General features: G+C 37.8%; 1 protein-coding gene across 2 annotated transcripts in view; it reads right to left on the reverse strand.

Annotated features, from left to right (window-relative positions):
- LOC149224960 (uvrB/uvrC motif-containing protein) overlaps window positions 1-19817 on the reverse strand; it is a 250537-nt gene that overhangs the window by 205455 nt on the left and 25265 nt on the right. For both annotated transcript variants that reach the window (XM_089386359.1, XM_089386360.1), the window contains exons 2-4: window positions 15039-15548; window positions 8604-8663; window positions 8389-8486 (exon numbers count right to left, since the gene is read on the reverse strand). In XM_089386359.1, the coding sequence (XP_089242485.1) occupies window positions 8389-8486; window positions 8604-8663; window positions 15039-15365 (485 nt within the window). In that variant the 5' untranslated portion in view covers window positions 15366-15548. The remainder of the gene's footprint in view (window positions 1-8388; window positions 8487-8603; window positions 8664-15038; window positions 15549-19817) is intronic.

Below are 19817 nucleotides of genomic sequence, written 5' to 3' on the forward strand. Positions count from 1 at the left end.
AGGATGGGCTTTCTAAACAATTCACTCTTGACCAATTCAGCCAGAGGGACGGCTATTTTCAGCTTCTGAACTTCTGACTCAAAACTAAAAGAAGAGGATACTTTATCAGCAGTTTTTACCTCTTGAACTGGAGCTTTGAGGGTGACCGGGTCAGCTGCTGATCTTCTTTGCCTGCTATTCTGTGGCACTGCTCGAGCAGCTGCTTCTTGCACAGTATTCTCTTTGACATTCTTTGCATTGGATCTTAGATTATATCTTTGCTGCTGCTCACCAGATTGCAGAACGGCACCACTGTCCCACCTCTGGCTGTTTTGCTCTTGCAGCAATGACTCTTCATATTCAGCCAATGTTAAAAATGCAGCACTACCTTTATCCTCCAAGCAGTGAATTTCATCCTCATCTTCTTCAGATTGTTCCCCCTCCATGACTGCATTCTGAAAGGGAGCTTTCACTTTATGATCTTCCTTTGCTTGATCACCCCTTTGCATGATCTGTAGCTGCTCATTTTCTTTTCTGAATGGGTTTGGGTTTCTTGGGACAAATGTGTTTTGCTGCCTTGTTTTGCCTGACGTCTGCTCCACTTTCAGCTTAGAAATTTCAGTAGCCAATGACTCAATCATTTTGGTCATTTTGTCTAACTTAGGCTCGGAAGTTGATGCATTGGAAGAAGAAGCCTCACCTCTTGGCCTTCTTCTGTCACCTTGACTCTTTAACTTTTCTGCTGCCATAATATTTGATTCCACCTCCAAGGCTGCCTCTTGCATATCACCCAAAGTAGCACAACGTCTTTCTCTTAATATTAAGCAGAAATCAGAGTCAAAAGCATTGGCATATGTGAGTTTGGCAGCAGTAGGGGTAGGCTTTACCTCAGCTGGTATTTTACTATACATCCTATTAAATCTTTTATTGAAGTCAGGCAAACACTCACCCTTTTCTCTTTTCAAGTTTCCAAACTCTGTATGATAATACAGCAAGTCCTTCTTATCTCCCCATTGCCTCAAAAATGCCTCATCTAATGCTTCAATATCTGTTATAGATCTTTGGGGTAATTCTCTAAACCACTTCCTAGCCTCTCCATCAAGACTCTGGAAAAAAACTCTCATCCATACATCATTCTCACTGATATCTAAATTGTCAGCATAACTATAAAAAGCTTCAAGATGTTCTTCTGTTGTCACTCCCTCTGTTCCAGTAAATTTAGGCATATATTTTTGATATTCTCCTGTAGGCATGGCATTTAAAGGGGGAGGCAAGACCAAAGGTTCATATCTAGCGGCAACAATCCTTTCAATCCTAGTAGGTGCTTGTTGTCCTGCCATGTTTGGAATATGTGGAGGAATACTAATAGACGGAGCAGTAGGAGATAATGTAATGGATGGGAAAGATATTGAGATGTTTTGGACAGTATGGGAAACTTTCTTCGGACTTAGATTCAAAGGGGAACTAAATGGAGAAGGAGCTTTATGAATCTCTGCAGATATTTCTTCCTTTACGGTACTAGGCTCTAAGTCTTCAAATTGTGTATCTTGCACTAAAAACTCCTCATGCAGAGACAAATAAGATTTCTTGGGCTTACCTGATCCTAATGCTCCTTTCTGCGATGTTTTCTTCGAGTTAACAATCTTTTCAGGGTCAGGCACTGGAACAGCTGGAAACTTCTGCGGATTTCTTCTAGTATGCCTCACAAACTGCGCCAGAACTTCAATGTGGAGTCGCCAAAGGATAGCCTTCCTCCAGTGGAGTCACCAGACAGATGATTACAACCAAAATCCGTGTTCAAACCTTCTCTGTCATCAAAGTTTGAAGCTGTGTCGTTCTCCCAGGGAAGCTGAGCTTCGATTCTCCTCTCCCCGGCAACGGCGCCAATTAATGTTAACACCCCAAGAAAATCACCTAGGTTGTATATCAGTGATGCTCAGGAACATTAAAAATTCAACAGTTTTTGTTGGATAAAATGATGGATAAATGGAAGATGTGCAGCACCTTTAAGCCAGATAACCACTCCTACTATGATTTACCCCAGACATGGGTGAAGACCCCCAAACTACAAGGCTTTCAACCACCAACTACTCACAGTTTAAGATAAAAGTGATGATGGAGAAGACTGATTGCACCAGCAGATGCACATAGCTCTGTGATGGCCAGCTGCAATCAGTTAGAGGACCTGCACGACTATTATTCAATAGACAGTGAGGATGACAGCTCTCTTCTATTTGAACAACAGCAACCTGCAAACAATTTTCAATGAACTACTAAATTTTAACATAGAGGTGGGATGACAGCCCCTCAGACGCCAAATATTCACAGCACATTAACAAAATGCAAAGCAGGCAGAGCCTAGAACAAGAAGAAGAAGTGGAAAATGAGCAAGTGACAGCAAAAGAAGCTTGAATTAATGGAAATCAAGACCAGAAGCTACAGGTCTCATAGTATTAACAGTCTCCAGAAGTTAAAAGGCTACCATACGCTCTCATTCATCATACATTCATCCCCTCCTTACATCTCAGTTTTGAGTATATATACTGTTATAATACAAAATATCTCTGCTGAACAATACTTGGAGGAGCCCATAAATGGCCACCAACCATATTTACATTCAAGAATGGGCCTTTGGTACAAATCTGGTCGTGCTTTGAATAAATTTATCCCTCACTGGTGCTGTGCGATCCTTCTAGGGCAGGTGGGACGAAATATGGGCGAATCCCATAACCACTGAATGCTTTGACTGGATCTGTGGCGTCCTATCTCTTCCTCGGCCATACTGCTGATTAAATGCTGTTGTTGAATGATTGAACGGCTCCAATATGACCGCCTGGTTTGGCAACAATGAAACACTGCTACACTGTTCATTCCCGCCCACAATGCTTCATCTAGACTTGCAAGTTTCAACCATGGGTCCATCATGACTGATAAATGTTGATCTATATGAGGCACGTCTTGCCTCCTGCTAGGCCATACTGTCAATTGAAGGCAGCTGCCTACTGCGCTGTACTGTTGTAAGCTTGCATTAATGATTTCCGCGCCACTGCAAAACTGCCGCAAAACATGAAAAATTGGCTTTGGTGGACTTGAAGTATATATATTTGGCCTTTTAGAACCCTATCGGGCCCGAACCCCGTCAGCGATCGGCGCTTGCTATAAGCTTCCTTTTGTATTTTCTTTATATAAAGAAAATACACAAAATATATTGAAAACACGATGGGCGCGGACTTTACAGAATATGAAATGGAGTGTTGTGGTCATCGGGTCCGGCCCATCGGATCGGAACAAAACTTAGGTGAAGGACTTTGTCCACTTTGACAGCCCCGGCAGCGAAATGCCGATGCGATATCAGCGAACACTGTGGACCCAAAATACTATAGAACACAACGTTGTATAGCCGTCGGGTCCGGCCCATCGTCGGTCATTCATATATGCAAAGGCCATGCTCCTATTGAAACGCCGATAGCGATACGCCGACGCAATATCGGTGATTGCTCATCGGCGATGCCACATCATTGCCACTGCCGCTGCCATTGCCAACCTGCCAATCTGCCTCCTCCAATTTCGACCCGCCGATGTGATCTGGACCGCTGATCAGCCAGATTGAACGGCTGTCGCTCATTTGAATTGTTAGGCCTGCGATTTTGAATTTTGCTTGTTTTTGGAGTGTTTTAGGCCTCCCGATAGATCATTTCCGCCTTCCCAAGGGCTTTCCTCTTGCAAAAAATTTTATCGGTGGAAGACCTTTTAGCCAATCATGAGGGTTTTGACAGTGTGAATGGATCTTGGGCATGACTATAAGTATGTTTGCAGCCTTTGAGAGCAATTTTGAACCCATTTTTGATGCTTTTGCACAGCAGCGCTAACAGATCCATGAACAGTTCCTGATCTATGGTCATTTATTGCAAATCCATAGTCATTCATGCTTCTTGCATAATTACCTCTTGTATTGATTTTACAATGAATTGTTTTATGTCTGAAATTTCTGCAAGAGTAACAATGACCAAGAAAAATATTTTCATACCTAGTGGAGTACGATGATCTCCTAGAGTTGTTCTGTCTTGGAGGTGGCTCAAACCATTGCTGATCAGCAGAACTTCTTGAAGTAGCAGTGTTTCTAAGCTCTGATTTTCTTCCTTCGGAGGCTTGGAGCTTGTGTCTTATTCGCTTGAGGATGTACCTGTATAGCCAAGACCGGTTTTATCACCTGCTGATCTTTGACAGCCGAGAATGTTATACAACACTAACAAGTTGTTCAAGTTCTTGTTGAGCGTATCAACTTCAACCCTCGATGACACAACTTCCTCTCCGAGCTTCTTACAATCTTCTTCTTTCTTCTTCATTTAGATCTCCATTACTTCCTCAACTCTTTTTGCTTCTTCAAAATGAACCTTTAAAGAGATAATTTCTTCATCGTGTTTTTCAAGTAGGCTTTTCAATTCTCTATTCTTGTTTTTGAGCTTGCCATTTTCTTGTTCACTATTCTCAATTTCTTTAAGATTTTCATCTTCATCAATCTTCTTCTTTCTTCTTCATTTAGATCTCCATTACTTCCTCAACTCTTTTTGCTTCTTCAAAATGAACCTTTAAAGAGATAATTTCTTCATCGTGTTTTTCAAGTAGGCTTTTCAATTCTCTATTCTTGTTTTTGAGCTTGCCATTTTCTTGTTCACTATTCTCAATTTCTTTAAGATTTTCATCTTCATGTTCGATTTCTGAATCAATTCTAAGTCCCCAGAAAGAATCATTTCTCATGTTTTGTGGTTTTGTTTCTTCATCTGAATCAATAACCCTTTTGTTGAAACTATCATGATCATCATGTTGAGTTTCTTGAGTTATGTAGAGAAATTCTCTTGCATCCCCTTCTTCTATATCACTCTCATCTAAAGAAATACTATCTTCTTTGGAATAAAGATTGTTCTTGTGGAAGTTTTTATTTTCCCTAAACAGACATCTCTTAGTATAATAACCTATTCTACCACAACTGAAACATTTAAAGGGTAACTTACCTTTGTGTTTTTTGGTTCCCCTTTTGAGCTTTCTGATGAAGTTCGCTTCTTCTACATCTGATTCATCGCCTGGAGTTCCTTCTATCTTGATTTCTTTGTTTCTTGTCTTCTTTGTGGCTTTAAAAGTTGTTTCTCCATTTGACAGTTCATCTTCTATGTCTATGCTCATTTCATACTCTGTAAGGGTGCATGTAATTCTTCCATTGTCATTTTGGTCAAGTCCTTGATTTCTTCTATGGCAGATACCTTGGCATTGTATCTCAAATGAAGTGATCACAATAACTTTTGTATGATCAAGGAATCTTTAATTTCTTCTCCTAATCCTATGATGGAGCGGACAACTTCATCTACTCTAAGTAAATAGGTCACCATATCTTCCTTCTCATCCATTTTCAGATTTTCAAACTGTGCTCTATGTTCTTGAAGTTTGACCTGCTTGACCTTATCATCACGTTCATAAATAGTAGTGAGTTTATCCCAAACCTCTTTGGTTGTGGTGCATGTCATCACCTTGGTCTTGATGGTTCTTGACAATTCACTTGCGATGGCATGAAGAGATTTTGAATTGCAGTTAAACAACTTCTTCTCATCAGCATCAGCTGGAGGATTTTTAGGGACTTTGCAGCCATTAATAATGGAGAGCCAGACATCCACTCCTAAAGCCTTCAAGTAGTTTTCCATGCAGGTGCTCCATAATGGATAATCATTTCCATCAAATACCGGAATTGTTCTTGAAGAGATGTTTTCCATTTGATCCATGATCACGATCTTCCCTCTAGTGATTAGACCGTATGAGGGTAACCTGCTTTGATACCAATTGTTGGAAACACTGACAGGGGGAGGAATCAATATTTCACTTTTTCTTTCAATTTAGTATCATAAGCATTGACCAACTATATCATATCAAGAGTACACAAGAATTATATTAACAATTTATTTATATTGCAAGGGAAGCTACAACTTCCGGTTTACCAGCTACAACTGGAAGAGCTACAACCCCAGATTTACCAATCCCCACTGGAATGAGGCAACAACCTCTTGAAAGAAGCTACAACTTCCTTGCCTAGCACCACCCTGCCACCATTAACAAAAGATAAAAGAAAAACTCTTGGGTTCCTGTACTAGAGACAATGACCCAATTACAATAACCTTCAAACTCTGCTATCTTTTCTTCAAAACTATTCCTTAAATGTCCAATGCATATACTGCTGTAAGTTTGACTTCTGATTTTCAATCTTGAGAAAATACAGTCTAAGACACAGTTTAACACATACCTCCCAATAGCTGCTTCAGCAGGCCTTAACACAGTCTTCAATCAGGAATCGGAACAGCCTTGTTTCGGGCCTCAAAACATACCTCAACACCGCTCCTCAACCAGGCTGAACAAGCTGTCTCAGATGTGCCTTAGAACAGACTTAAGTGAATCTGAGTAAGGACCTCGAATTGTGCTTTAGTAACTCAGATCTCCCTCAGAAACTTTGCCTCGGGAACTCGGACTAGTCCAGCAACATATGTCTGCCTTAAACTTCAATCTGCCCGAAGGCTCACTCTGCCTCAGAAAATATCAGGCTTGGATCTGTGTCAAATAAGAAGCTCGGATCTGCCTCAGAAGCAACCGCGCATCATCCTCAGACTTTTGAATCTGCCACAGGTTCGGATTAGCTTCAGTGGCAACCTTGGATCAGCCTCAGACTTTTGGACTTGTCACAGGTTCGGGTCTGTTAGAGAGCTCCGATCTACTTTAGGTAGACTTCGGATCTGCCTTAAAGAATGACATAGATCTTCCTTAAGGAATGACATAGATCTGCATTAAGAAATGCCTCAAAAGAAGACACAGATCTGCATCAGGAATGCCTCAGACAGAGGTCAAAATTTAGGGTAAGATCAGGTCTTAGAAATTCAATTTAGACCACCAAAAGTCCACAGAAAGATAAATGAATTAGCCCAAAAAAAACTTTAGCAGCTTGGCCTTTTCATCAGATGTTCAATAAGATCACTGCCTCAGATAACTTTTGCGAATTCTTGATCAGAAGATGCCCAGAATTGATGCCATTTATGCTCCACGGCGAGGTAATATATAATGTTAGGGAACCTATATTGGGACCGACCTGAACCAATCAGAGCAGACTTGAAGCAGAAGGATTAGACTCTTTAGAAAATTAATTTCCTCTTTCATAGAAGCTTCTTTCAAGGCTGACTAGGACACTTATGTTAATTCAAATCACAATTTCGACCTCCTTTTAGGGGCAGCAATGAATTATTAGGGCCACAAATCTGTGGGGCAAGAGCTGATGCTACACCCATCAATTTGGGGCACCAAATTTCAAACTTGAATATCTTTCCAACGAAGAGGACCCATCAGGTGTACCACCTATCAAACGAAATGGCATAATTAAGGCTACCAATCCGGAGTGGTCTTATATCCAAATTCACTGTCTTGTGCATGCATATCATCAAACAAGTGCTGGCCCATTCACCCTTTGACATCAATGACAATTTCTTCCAACAGTCTTCTCCACCCCAAAGCATCATGAGATTTTAGAAATGTGTGTCTCACACAAGTAAAATCTGTGATCTCTTTGAGAAACACAAATGTTGCTAAATTTATGCAGAATCCCATCCTTCAACAAAAATTTCTGAAATTCTTCATTTGGTGGGGTTGTTGTAGAGTTGTAGATTGCACAAAGTCTAGACACTATACATTTGCTTTTGTTTATATATATTATCATTTCCTGTTTCCAAAACTTTAGGGATACCTGTTTCCAAAACTGTAACATTTTCCATTTCCTCATTTCATGCAACTAAGATGCTAATATTATCTCTTTACTCTCTTGTACTTTTACTTCAAATGTAGATAACAAGTCCCCCACAAAAAATGTAGAAAATACCTCCAAAGCATCCTAGACATGTTGGAATACCTCTGTACGGTTATATGTCCGGTCTGACATGGACACTTCCTACATAAAAATAAAACCTAAAAGCATATCGAATGCACTTTTTTGAGTACCTCAGCAAAGGCCCCAGTTTGGTCTTGCTATTTTGGTGTGGGCTTATATTTGACAAGTACAAAGACCCAAGTTCCGTACTTTGGAGCAAAGAAATGCCATTACATCTCTTCAACTACTATTTCTCACAATGTAAGCATTAACTAGTTTACAAGATAAAATGTGTGTCAAGTGTCTAATAATATAGGGGAAATAAGGAAAGTTCTACATTGCATACTTTACTTCTTTTAGACTGGCCAAAAAGTACAAATGACAAATGTAAATTACTTCGCAGGTTGTAGCATCTAGTTTTTTTATATACCACGCATATCTCAAAACCCAGATATAACAACTGAACTAACAAGTTGTAAATTGTAACTAGCACACAAAAAAACTGGGAATTATTGCCTCACCGTAGACGCAAAATCGCTATTGCTTTGTCTTGAGCTTCATCCTTGGATGATGTTGATCCCATCTTCGATTCCCTTTGTCTAGCAACCTCTTGCTCAACCTGCAGAAGCCTCCAACACCAGAAAACCAGTGCAATTGGTTTTTGCCACAACTAGCCATGGAAGAACAAAATTATCCTATCCAGATCAAACTCACAATTCATTTGATGATGGATTACCTCTGCAAGCTTGCTCCGTAATTGTTGAGCTATTTCATATTGATCTGTGTTTAAAGCACACTGAAATCACAAAAGAAAAATATCCTGAGTACATTTCACTACGAAAAGTGTACTAAAATTACAAAGCATTATCACTCAGAAGCAGCAGCTAAACTAAAGAATTGCAAAGCTCTATTACAGAAGACACATATAGCATTCAATTAGCAGGTGTGCAGGCTCAATGTAAAACACCATCTAAATTCTATTCGATTGGCCCCAGTGCTTAACAGAATTTTCTTTATCATTCAACAAATGACAACTTTAGAAAATTGTTATTAAAACCAGGGAATAAAAATTCAAATGCATTCCATCAATTTTATCACTCTTTAAAAAATATTTAATATCAATACAGTAGACGAAAGTTGCAGAGAAAATGTTATCACTATATATCGTAAATAAGGAGCTAAGCAGCACTTTCCTTTATGGCTGGCATTTCACCCCAGTCACTGCCTTCGCAGTATCTTAACTGAGCTCAGTCATGGGTCTGAATAGAAGTTCTGTAGTTATTTCTGTTCCTCCGAGCCATCCTGTTAATGGTCCTTGTGATTGCTGGAGAAACCTCAGCCTTTATGGTAGAATAGGAAGCTTTCAGGTATTTTGGTGTAAATACAACCAAAAGCTGCAAGAGTGCAAGCGCAACCTCCAGATTTATAAAGATGGAAGATCCCTAAACTGAAGCTCTCTCTCAGCGAACCAGAGAAGAATCTCTGCTTATTGCTGTTCACGTTTTGTCTGGTAAGAGTATGGGAACCTGGCCAAATCATAAATCCTTTGAAGACTAGATTCTCAAGAATTGGTCCTCTTTTCCAAAAGGCAGCCATTGGTTTTATTTCTGTGGTAAAGGGTTTCGAACGTCTCATTTCCAGTTTAAGGAAGATCGGGGATATTATTTTCATAAGTGAGCCGTGGTTCTCAGGGCACAACAGACTATTTTTGAAACAATGGATCATTCATTTTGATTCATCAGAAGAAATGCCATCATATGTTTTGATTTGGGTCCAATTGCATCATCTCCCTCTAATCCTCTGGGATGGAGATACTCTCAAAACAATTGGAAAAAACCTTGGGAAATTTATAAATCAAGTCAGAGCCAAGGCCTTGCATTTTTCATGTGCAAGAACCTGCATGGAAATGGATCTTGTAACTGACCTTATGAAGGCATTCGAGTTTCAAATTTCAATAGATAATTAGTCCCACGTACAGGAGATCAAATATGAACAACATCCTTTCAAGTGCGCTGGTTGTCATGAAAATGACTATTTTGTCTTGAAGGGTAAAAGCTTATCTCCATTACAAACAGATCTGCAGACTGGAGAAGTCAAGAACTCTGACCCAAGTAGAAAAAATAGATGCATGATCTCGGGTCTGAACCAAAAGTAGTATCTAATATCAAGACATGAAGGCTAAAATTCAATGAACTCTAGAATAAATGCTCAGTTGGAAAAGGATCCCAAGTAAGAACTCAATGAATCTAGAAGCTCAAAAATAGTGTGGAAGCCAACACAACTGAAGACACCGAGCTTTTGCTCTCTAGAGATCCTCCAAGGGAAGCACCAGGGGTAGAATCTCTGATCCTACAAGAAGTATCAGAGTCTCTTGCAGTGCAAGAAAACATTAAGAAGCTGAATTCCAATATCTGCATAGAACATAAGGCAAAGGATACACAGCTGGAAAAGGAACGTGCCCAAAGTCTTGAATTGAAGATATTTCTTTGGGGTTTATGCAGCAGCCATTAATTCCTGCCCTTAATTTCGAGTAGGAGGGAAAGGAAAAGCTCTTCTTATTATTGGCTTCAGATCCTCTTGCAACAGGAAGAAAGTACAAAAAGGAGCTAAAAGCTGGAAGTAGAGAGGTACAAGGTTTTGGGGCCTCAGTCCATTTTAACTATGTCCAAAAGCTGCCTCTGTGGTTGAGTTGAAAATTCTTCATTCATGCAGTCTAAATGTTCTTTCTGTATTTACCCTAGTTGCACAAAAACAGCTCCTAGGAGTTGAGGAACCCATTCTGTAACGAATAAAATATATAAATAATCTAAATATAATATAAAAGATAATAATCATAAATAATAGTTAGTTAAGCTAGTAATTAGGTTGAAGAGGCATGTCTAATAGGACATGACTCTTCATGAAGAAACACTTGCTTGGTATATAAGCAAGCCTCTCGTTCTCATTTGTAATTCATCATCATTCATTCTATTCTTATTCATTTTATTTAATATAATATTTATATCCTAAATGGATATCTTGGCATTCCAAGTTTTCTGGAGTAATTAGAAGGAACTTTGTTTGCTTCATTTGGTATCAGAACCACGTTTGGCTGATCACCAGGCCTTTGGCTATCGACCTATCATCAACCTTGTTGCTGTCATAATTGAAGCGTTTTGCCACACATTGGGAGATTCTCCAATTTTTTGGTCTTTGGCCATAAAAAAAAATTAACCAAAAAAAATATAAGTAAATAAATTAAAAAAAAAGTATAAAAAAAAAACAAAACGGATACAAAATCTCATACCAAGTATACTTAAAACTTTTTACGTGGAGAAGCCCGTGGTTTTAAAAACAACCCATGGTAATTGCCCATGATATTTTAAAAAGTTAAAACAAAAACAAAAAACAAAAGGGATACGTTTTACTTTTTACGTGGAGAACATTTTAACGGAGGTTTTAAAAACAACCCATGGTAATAGCCCATGGTATTTTAAAAGTTAAAAGAAAAACAAGGATACAAAAGCTCTTACGTGAAAGATAAATATTACTTTTTACAAGAAGTTTTAAAAACAACCCATGGTATTTTAAAAGTTAAAGAAAAAAAGGGATACAAAAGCTCTTTCATGAAAGGTAAATATTACTTTTTACAAAAGGTTTTAAAAACAACCCATGGTAATAGCCCATGGTATTTTAAAAGTTAAAGTAAAAACAGGGATACAAAAGCTCTTACGTGAAAGATAAATAATACTTTCTACTTAAAAAGTATTGTGAACATTGTTACGGTGTCATATGAAAAGACATGACCTTTATATTTATTAAGTGTGGTGACATCATAAAAGTTTATATTAAGTGTGACTTTTATATTAAGTGGGGTGACATTAAAAGTTATCAAGGGAGTAATTAAGTATATAAAAAGGGGACCAATTTATTATTAAAAAAAAAGGGAAGTGAAACTATTATTATTATAAGATAATAAAATTATTTTGAAAAGGGGTCTTAATATAAAGAAATACATACATATATAGAAGGCAACAATATAAAGGAGTATTTTTTTTAATAAAAAGGTATTCAAGTTTTTAACAATCCACATTAAGGGAGAATATTGGAAATATATATATATATATAAAGGGAGATAAAATAAGTTAAAAATTAAAAATTAAAAAAATAAAATAAAAAATATTTCCATACAAAGTTAAAATGATGAAGCAAGAAAGGTTTTCCTATAATGGTCTTTCAGTTACAGATCATAGAGTAATTACATTAAAAGGAAATATCCAAGGAAGAGAAGTTAATGTCGCCATCAACCCAAGCAATGATAACAATTATATCAATATCAACTTAGCAAATCAACTATTGATTCCAGAGCTAAGCATTAACGTAAAGAAAAATATTTTTGATCAAAACAAGTATAAAATTAGTGATCTACAAGTGACAATAGGTCATTATGACTACATATCTCAATTTCATGTTGTAAGGACAGATAGAAACCCTGACATCAGGTCAACCCTGGTTTAAGGATTTGGGTACATTCATGTTAAACATAAAGAAACAAGTTTTGACGTTTTCTTATAAAGGGAAGATGGTCATGTTTCGAGACATAACAAGTAAATCAAAATCAATAAAATCTTCATTAGAAGACCTTAAGGATATCTCAGATTTGATGTTTCAAGATAACGAAAAAACTATATCAAAGAAGCAAAAAGAGCTTGAAGAAGTCATCTGCAGTAGAGACACAGAAATTTCGAGCCTAAGAGATCACCAGGAAAAGCTACTCGAACAAATCAAGAAGACTAAAGTCTCAAAGAAAGAACTCAAGCAGCATTTATCAGAACAAGAAGAGGAAAATTTACGTTTAAAGAACCTTAATAAAAATTTATTAGAACAAATCAGAGATCTAAAAGATGAAAAACTTAAAATTCAAGACACTGAAAATAAGGTTGATGAATCAAAAACCAAAGAACTTTTACGTCTAAGAAACCATAATCAAAGTTTGCTCAATCAAACTAAGAAACTTAAGGAAGATAAGAAAGCATTAAAAGATAAGTTGGAACAAGTCACTCAAGAAGAAGTATCGAAATCCCCAGTCACAACAGTTCAAGTTGAAAATAAAGGAACGAATACCGATCCAGTGAATATGACAACTCAAGAAGACAAGTCAGTTGAAGAAACGACACACGTAGATGTTGCAGTTCAAACAATGGACATTCCAAGTGAATGTTCCATAACCAATTCAACAACATCTTCGCCAGAAGAAAATCTAAAAACTCCATATCGACATCCAAATCACAAGAGTAGACCAATCAACCATGCTATGTATCGGTACCATTCAAACCAGAAACAACAAATTGATGTTTTAGAGAATAATGACGTAAAATCAATCTCGTCTTATGATGCCAAGTCGTTACAAAGTTATAGTGATCAGAATACTATACAGAAGATTAATCTAGGATTGTCTGATCCCTTCTCAGTGCGACAATTTTGTTTGTCACTAAGAATATCATATCAACTTGTATCAACGAGGATGACTATTCCAAGAGAGAAAGACGTTCGAAGCCGAAAAAGAGATCAAGCCTTTTTTTCATCGACAAGCTTTGAGGACAAAGCTTTTTGAGGAAGGAGGCAATGTAACGAATAAAATATATAAATAATATAAATATAATGTAAAAGATAATAATCATAAATAATAGTTAGTTAAGCTAGTAATTAGGTTGAAGAGGCATGTCTAATAGGACATGAAGAAACACTTGCTTAGTATATAAGCAAGTCTCTCGTTCTAATTTGTAATTTCATCATTCATTCATTTTATTTAATACAATATTTATATCCTAAATGGTAGTCTTGACATTCCAAGTTTTCGGGAGTAATTAGAAGGAACTTTGTTCGCTTCACATTCCTATTGTTTCCTAAGTTCTGAACGCTTTGGAACTCGTATAAAACATTTTAAAAGCATGGGAAGTGGTTCCAGGAGCTTTCAAAGCTTTGCAGGAACTTCTGGCTTCTGGCCACACCACTCCCAATGTCATTAGCATGATGTTTTGTGCATTCCCCACTGTTTGGGGTCCAAACTACCCTGGTTTGCACATTTTTCTGTTAGGTTATAGGTCCACATCAACACAATTAGGCCCACAAACCATCAACTATGATGGATGGACCCTTGTGACTCTGTGCATTTGCTTGGTTTTCCTTCATCAAGTCAATAGTTGCATCATTGATTTGTAGGTTTAATGGTGGTTGTTTTATTTTCCAGAGGTGTATGAAGTCCTCCATTTTAATGGCCATCATGTCTAAAGTCTAATGAATACCTTTGTTATTCATCTTTTCTTTTTAATTCATTTTCAGGGGGGCATTGACAGTTTACATTTTCAAGGAGTCCAGGATGGTTTTCAGATTCTTCTAAGTACTAGGTCAATCAGGCCTTTCCTTGTCAAGCTGGTCAAAATTCAAACCCTTATATAATAAAATATATTGACAACAATTATAAGCGAAAATAATTAACCAAAAAAAAAAAACCACATTTACACTGTTTAAAATAATATATGTGATAATATTAGCATTATGCATACAGTTTTATGTTAGTACTAGTTTTATGCATGTTAATATTAGGCTTTTATTAATATTAGTAGGCATTACTGGTCACACACGTTTTAAAGAGCATGAAAGAGCTCCTTAATACATGTGATTCCTCCATTTTTCCCTATTTTTTGTTTTTATTTATATTTTTTTGAATTTTTTTAGTACATATTATGGCTGCTCCCGACATGTAATTTCCTGCAAATTTGGGCTAAACTTCTAGCAGCTCCAGACACCCATTCCCATTTTCCAGATGTTCCCACATTTTGGCCACTAGTGCAACATTAGTATTTGGTTGTGTAATCAATTTTTAAAGCAATGCTCTAGTAGTTATGGTGGAGAAAGGAAAAGCATTAGCAAGAAGAAATATTTGATTCAAATTTATTGTCTTGAATCCACTTGACTGTTGGACTCTTAGAGAGTGGAAGAATTGTTGAATTTTGTAATCAATTACAGGTAACCATTCTAACAAAAAGAAATGTAAATAGATAAAAAGATGCACACAAGTTGAGTTGTGATCAAATAGAATAAGTCACAGTAAATGTGAACCATGCATCTCAAGATGAAATAAGAAAAGCAAATTGTTGTTGTAGCTGAGCATTTATGATATCAGATAAACCTGAATGCGAGTAGTTAAATCTAGCTGGAAAAAGAAGAGCAAAATGTCCTCATTAGCACTCTCACTGCATTCTGAAATAGCAGTTGATGTGGGGTCATTGCCTTTGGACATCCCAGCAGCTATGACCCTCAAGCCACACCTTTGTGAATCAACTGAACTCATGAGAGAGAAATGTAAAGCACAGTTCAGTCCATTATGTCGCCTGCTAAGATTATTTCTAATTGAACCTCTGTTAATAATTCTTGCTTCAAAACCACATAAAGTATGCTTAATGTATTTTGCTGCATCTACTATGGGTAGAACAGTGTTTGCCCCAGCAACATGCATTGCACCACCTCCTTGAAAACCAGTTTTCTTGTACAATTTGAAATTCAATTTTGACTACTGGGCATCTGCGTCAGACAGATGGCTCTTTTCTTGATGTCTTCCCCTGCATAAGATCTGCACCTATTGCTTATACAGGGTCTATTCTTCAGAATCCTTGCTCAGCTAGCTAGCTTCCAAAGAAGCCTGAAATATATTCAATAAAGTAATTGTCAGAAGAAAATATTTCCTTGTATACAATGCACGTTGCACACCAACATATCAAAGCCAACTTGCAAATACTGGCATAGATTATCTATTTCGACAATACCCAAAACCTTGAGCAATGTACTAAAAGCTACAAATTGAGTTACTGCCTATTACATATAACATACAAATATATAACAATGGCCTTCTCAAAATTCTGCAATATTAGGAAAAAAAATTCCATAATTCATATTATGAAAAAAATTACTAATGGGACACTGATTCACTGGTAAGGTTAAAGGACTATTAATCCATCCACCAATGTTCTACGAGCACAGTATACTGTCAAACCCAAATGGAATGTGTTTCAAAGGAATGAAACCAAGTGCAAGTCCTGGGTGATTTTGGCAGGATAATTATCCTTTAAACTTGGTCTCTAAGCCAAAGGAAGTCCACTATATGCAGTACAGCCTCTCCGGGTGCGTTTCTCAAATAACTCCAAACAAAAAAATCCGCAAAAATGTTATTGTGATATCGTAGTATGAGTCCCACCAATTGTTGCTACAATATTATATTTCAACTGTTTGTTCTTTTGATGGGCACAAGCTGTTAAAACAAAAACTAGCATGAGAAATCTGATCAATCCTCCTATTTTTACATTTTGAGAAAGGGCATCTTATACTACATTCCAAAGCAATAGGATTACTTCATGTATTACATCAAGGGACTAGAGGCCATTGAGTTTGGACCGCACTCCCAACATAGGCAAGAAGGACCAACATATCAACATTACCCCCTAGCACAAGTCAACCAACATGTCAACCTTAACCCCCTGCACAGGTCAACCTATATCAATCAAAGCAATTTCATCCTAAATATGTCAATAGCTCCTCCAAATGTGGTGGGCAGTGTTACCCGGGTAGCCACATTATTTTTTGCTAGATTGTCCCAGCATCTGAGTTGATTCTGTGCAGTCTTATTGATGTCAGAGCCCAATGATCCATGATCAGTTGTGCCTTAATGAGGACCTTTGTGATGTACCATGATGAGCCAAAAATTACCACAATGTAACCATTGTATTTTCACTAGACCATGCTTAGTGATCTATGTAAAGCTTTTTAACTTATGTGGTTTCTCTGGATCCTTGTGGTTGGCCATGTCCCATCCTTCTAGATTTCATTTCGAGGCCAGTCCTGCCCTAATGGATTGTTCTAACCATTATTGAGACCATTTATGGTTGAGGTGGGTGTGCGGGGATCACTTTACCATTTATGAAAGTTGTGCTATGTTGTTGAAAAGGTTTTTATACCTAGAAACACACTTCTCCTTTAGCCTAAGCATGGATTTATCTATCTATCAATGTCACACTTTGGCCTAGTTGGTAATGTCAAATGTTTTGCTTTATGATTAAAGAAAAATGATCATAAATGGTTCACTAACTTGGGTAATAATAGCATAACCTCTCTAGATGGTTGTAGGAACACTTTCTTTTCTAGATGGCAAGATAAAAGAGAAAGTAGATTTTTATTGAATGCATTAAATTATGTAAAGTGGAATGAAAATGAAACACTGGATGGATTTAGTTCAAGATTTGATAAATTGGTTCACAATATCCCTCGTAATCTTCAACCAACCCCAGTCGTTGTTATATTATACTATCTAAATGCATATCAATGCCAATTCAATTTTGTTCTCAATAAATCTAAACCTACAAAAATGGCCATGTTAAGGCCAAGAGTTTAGATGTTGATTGGGTTTTCTCAAGAAAAGTTGATCTCCTAGCCCCGCCTAGAGCAGATTCATCTAGGGTGGAACCTAAGCCAAGATACATGAACACCAAATCCACCTCATCACCACTAAAAGTTAGATCTTCTCCTATTAACAAGTGATATGACAATGATTGCAAATTCCTCCATAGCCAACTTCATCATTCGTTTTCACATACCCACCCATCCTATCTTCATCACAAAGCTCGTTGTTGTTTGCTTCAACATAAGAAATGCCTCTTCATCTCCCAACAAAGGCGTGAGTTGAGGGCTTCCCTTATCCACTCCCCAATATACTTCTAGCTTACCTTCTTCCCTCGCCACTCTCCTCTCCCACTTATCCATGTTTAGCCAATACTTCCTCCCTGTATGATGTTCCTAGATAGCCCACCATCCAAGTTACCTCCCTCCCACCTTCTTGTCATTTATTCTTGTTCTGGGATATTTAAGAGACTGTTTGGATGATAAATACAAGTAAAGCAATAAATGAGGAAAGATATCAAGCATAGTTTTTCTAACAGGGTCTTCATATTTTGGATAGCCACCTAGCCAACTCGTTCAACCATGTAGTCTGCACAGGTTTTCCACTATCTTCGTCACATCACATTTTCCACCAGATTTACAAATCAGGCTATAGCATGGATCCCATCAACTACAGGACGATCATGGTAGGCCACACGTTCTCTAAGCTTTATGCAACGACGATCCACTTTATGCTTTCAAGGGAGCTTGAGAGGAGGCTACTCAAAGCCAAAGGACAAATTGGATTCCAACTTGAGTACCAGACCATTGGCCACATCCTTACACTCCAAGCCATTATTGAGGAGGCGCGCCATTGCTCTTCGAATGTCTATTGTTGCTTTGTGGACTTTCGGAAAGCTTTCCACTCCGTCCCCTCCGAGGCTTTGTTCTAGAGACTCAGAGATATTAGTATTGTTACCCACCACCACTGGGTGACCCCTATAGGAGAAATTTTCTCATGGATTTGTCTTCAGCCAACAACCAGCAACCCCTTGTAGCCACCTAATAGCTCAATGTGTTACCATTCTTTGCCACTTGAGCTAGCCATTGTGTACCCTTGCTCATCTATCATGATCGTATGTTTGAAGGTGGGCCATCTAATCCCGCAGGTATGCTTTTTCATTATGTAATTGGGTGTTTATGCTTGCTTTTCTTGGGCACACTAAGGCATGGATTACTAGGAGACATGGAAGAAGGACGGGTTTCGACTATACTCTCATTTCCTTACCTCATCTTTGGGGGTTAATCATGTATCCTAATCCCATGGGATCTCCTTTATTGACTACTAGCTTTAGGAGTGGCACTACATGGGAAACCCAAATTTTGGTTGCATGGTCCCACTTCCCGATACCATATATTTCACTCCCCTTTGCGCATTACAAGCCCTTTTCACATTTTCCCCATCTGGTTCCACAAGGTGTTTGCCTCCCCTTCCCTTTGCCCACACCTTGGGTCAACCTGGAATGATGTCCCAGAGGTTGATGCAACTAAAAAGAAAGATAAAATCATAATATGACCACATACAACAAGAAATGTGCCTCAAAATGCAAAATATGGTCGGGACAAAAAAATTTAGTATGTGGGCAAAAGCCAAACATGAGCTCTACCCCATTATGGCCATCACCCTGGTTCCTAGGGCCCCTATGAGTGCCCCCCTTGCATCATTAAGGAACCCATGAATGTCCCAACCCCTAGTGGGCGATGAACTACCCCACCGTGAGGGGGGTAATCATTGCTATATCTTATACATCATTCTCTCATCCCCTTGAGCCCTATTGACCATGCATATGTCAATAGTTCCAAGAAGCAAAGTACACAACAGTGGACAAAAATTTGTTATCATCATTGTGATCCCAAATTCTGCAGTTTTATTGTAAAAATGGTTTTAGTATGACTATGAAGCCATGTAAAAACATCTAGGTTAGCCTTTGATTCCTAACAAAGGGTTTCACTCTTGGGAGTTTTTTACCCTACGCCAATTATTCGTGTTTCAAAACCCAAATAATTGGTAGAGTTTTTCTCCCAAGCATCCCCCAAAGCTAGAGTGGAATTCTCTAGTGAGGTCTTAGGTGAGTCCTAGTGTTAGAGTCTATGTATTTTTATCATACTAGATCATGTGCCTTGAGTCGCAGAATCTGGTTGAGTCTAAGGGGTCATATGTCTATTGTAAAATTCCTCTGCTATGGATGTTTATTGTAAAATATTGATGTAAAATATTATTGTCTAGAAGTATTTTTGGTGAATGGTTACTCATAATTGGACACCATTGCCAAAATATTTTTTAGAGGGTGAAAAATATGTTTAATCCCCACCTAAGCCTCTTTATTTATTTTCTAGCAAAAACAAAATAAAATTAATTAGCCAAAAGCTATCAAAAATAAAATGAGCGAAAAATTAATCTCTCCAAGTGGAAAAAATCATCAAAAAATAATTGAGGACCTTTTTCAAAAGGAAAAATCAAGTCAAAATTAAAAGGCCTCAT

The sequence above is a fragment of the Pinus tabuliformis genome, chromosome Q (assembly GCF_031772625.1).
Source record: "Pinus tabuliformis cultivar Carrire ecotype Pingquan chromosome Q, CPIR1, whole genome shotgun sequence".
NCBI classification, from domain to species: domain Eukaryota; kingdom Viridiplantae; phylum Streptophyta; class Pinopsida; order Pinales; family Pinaceae; genus Pinus; species Pinus tabuliformis.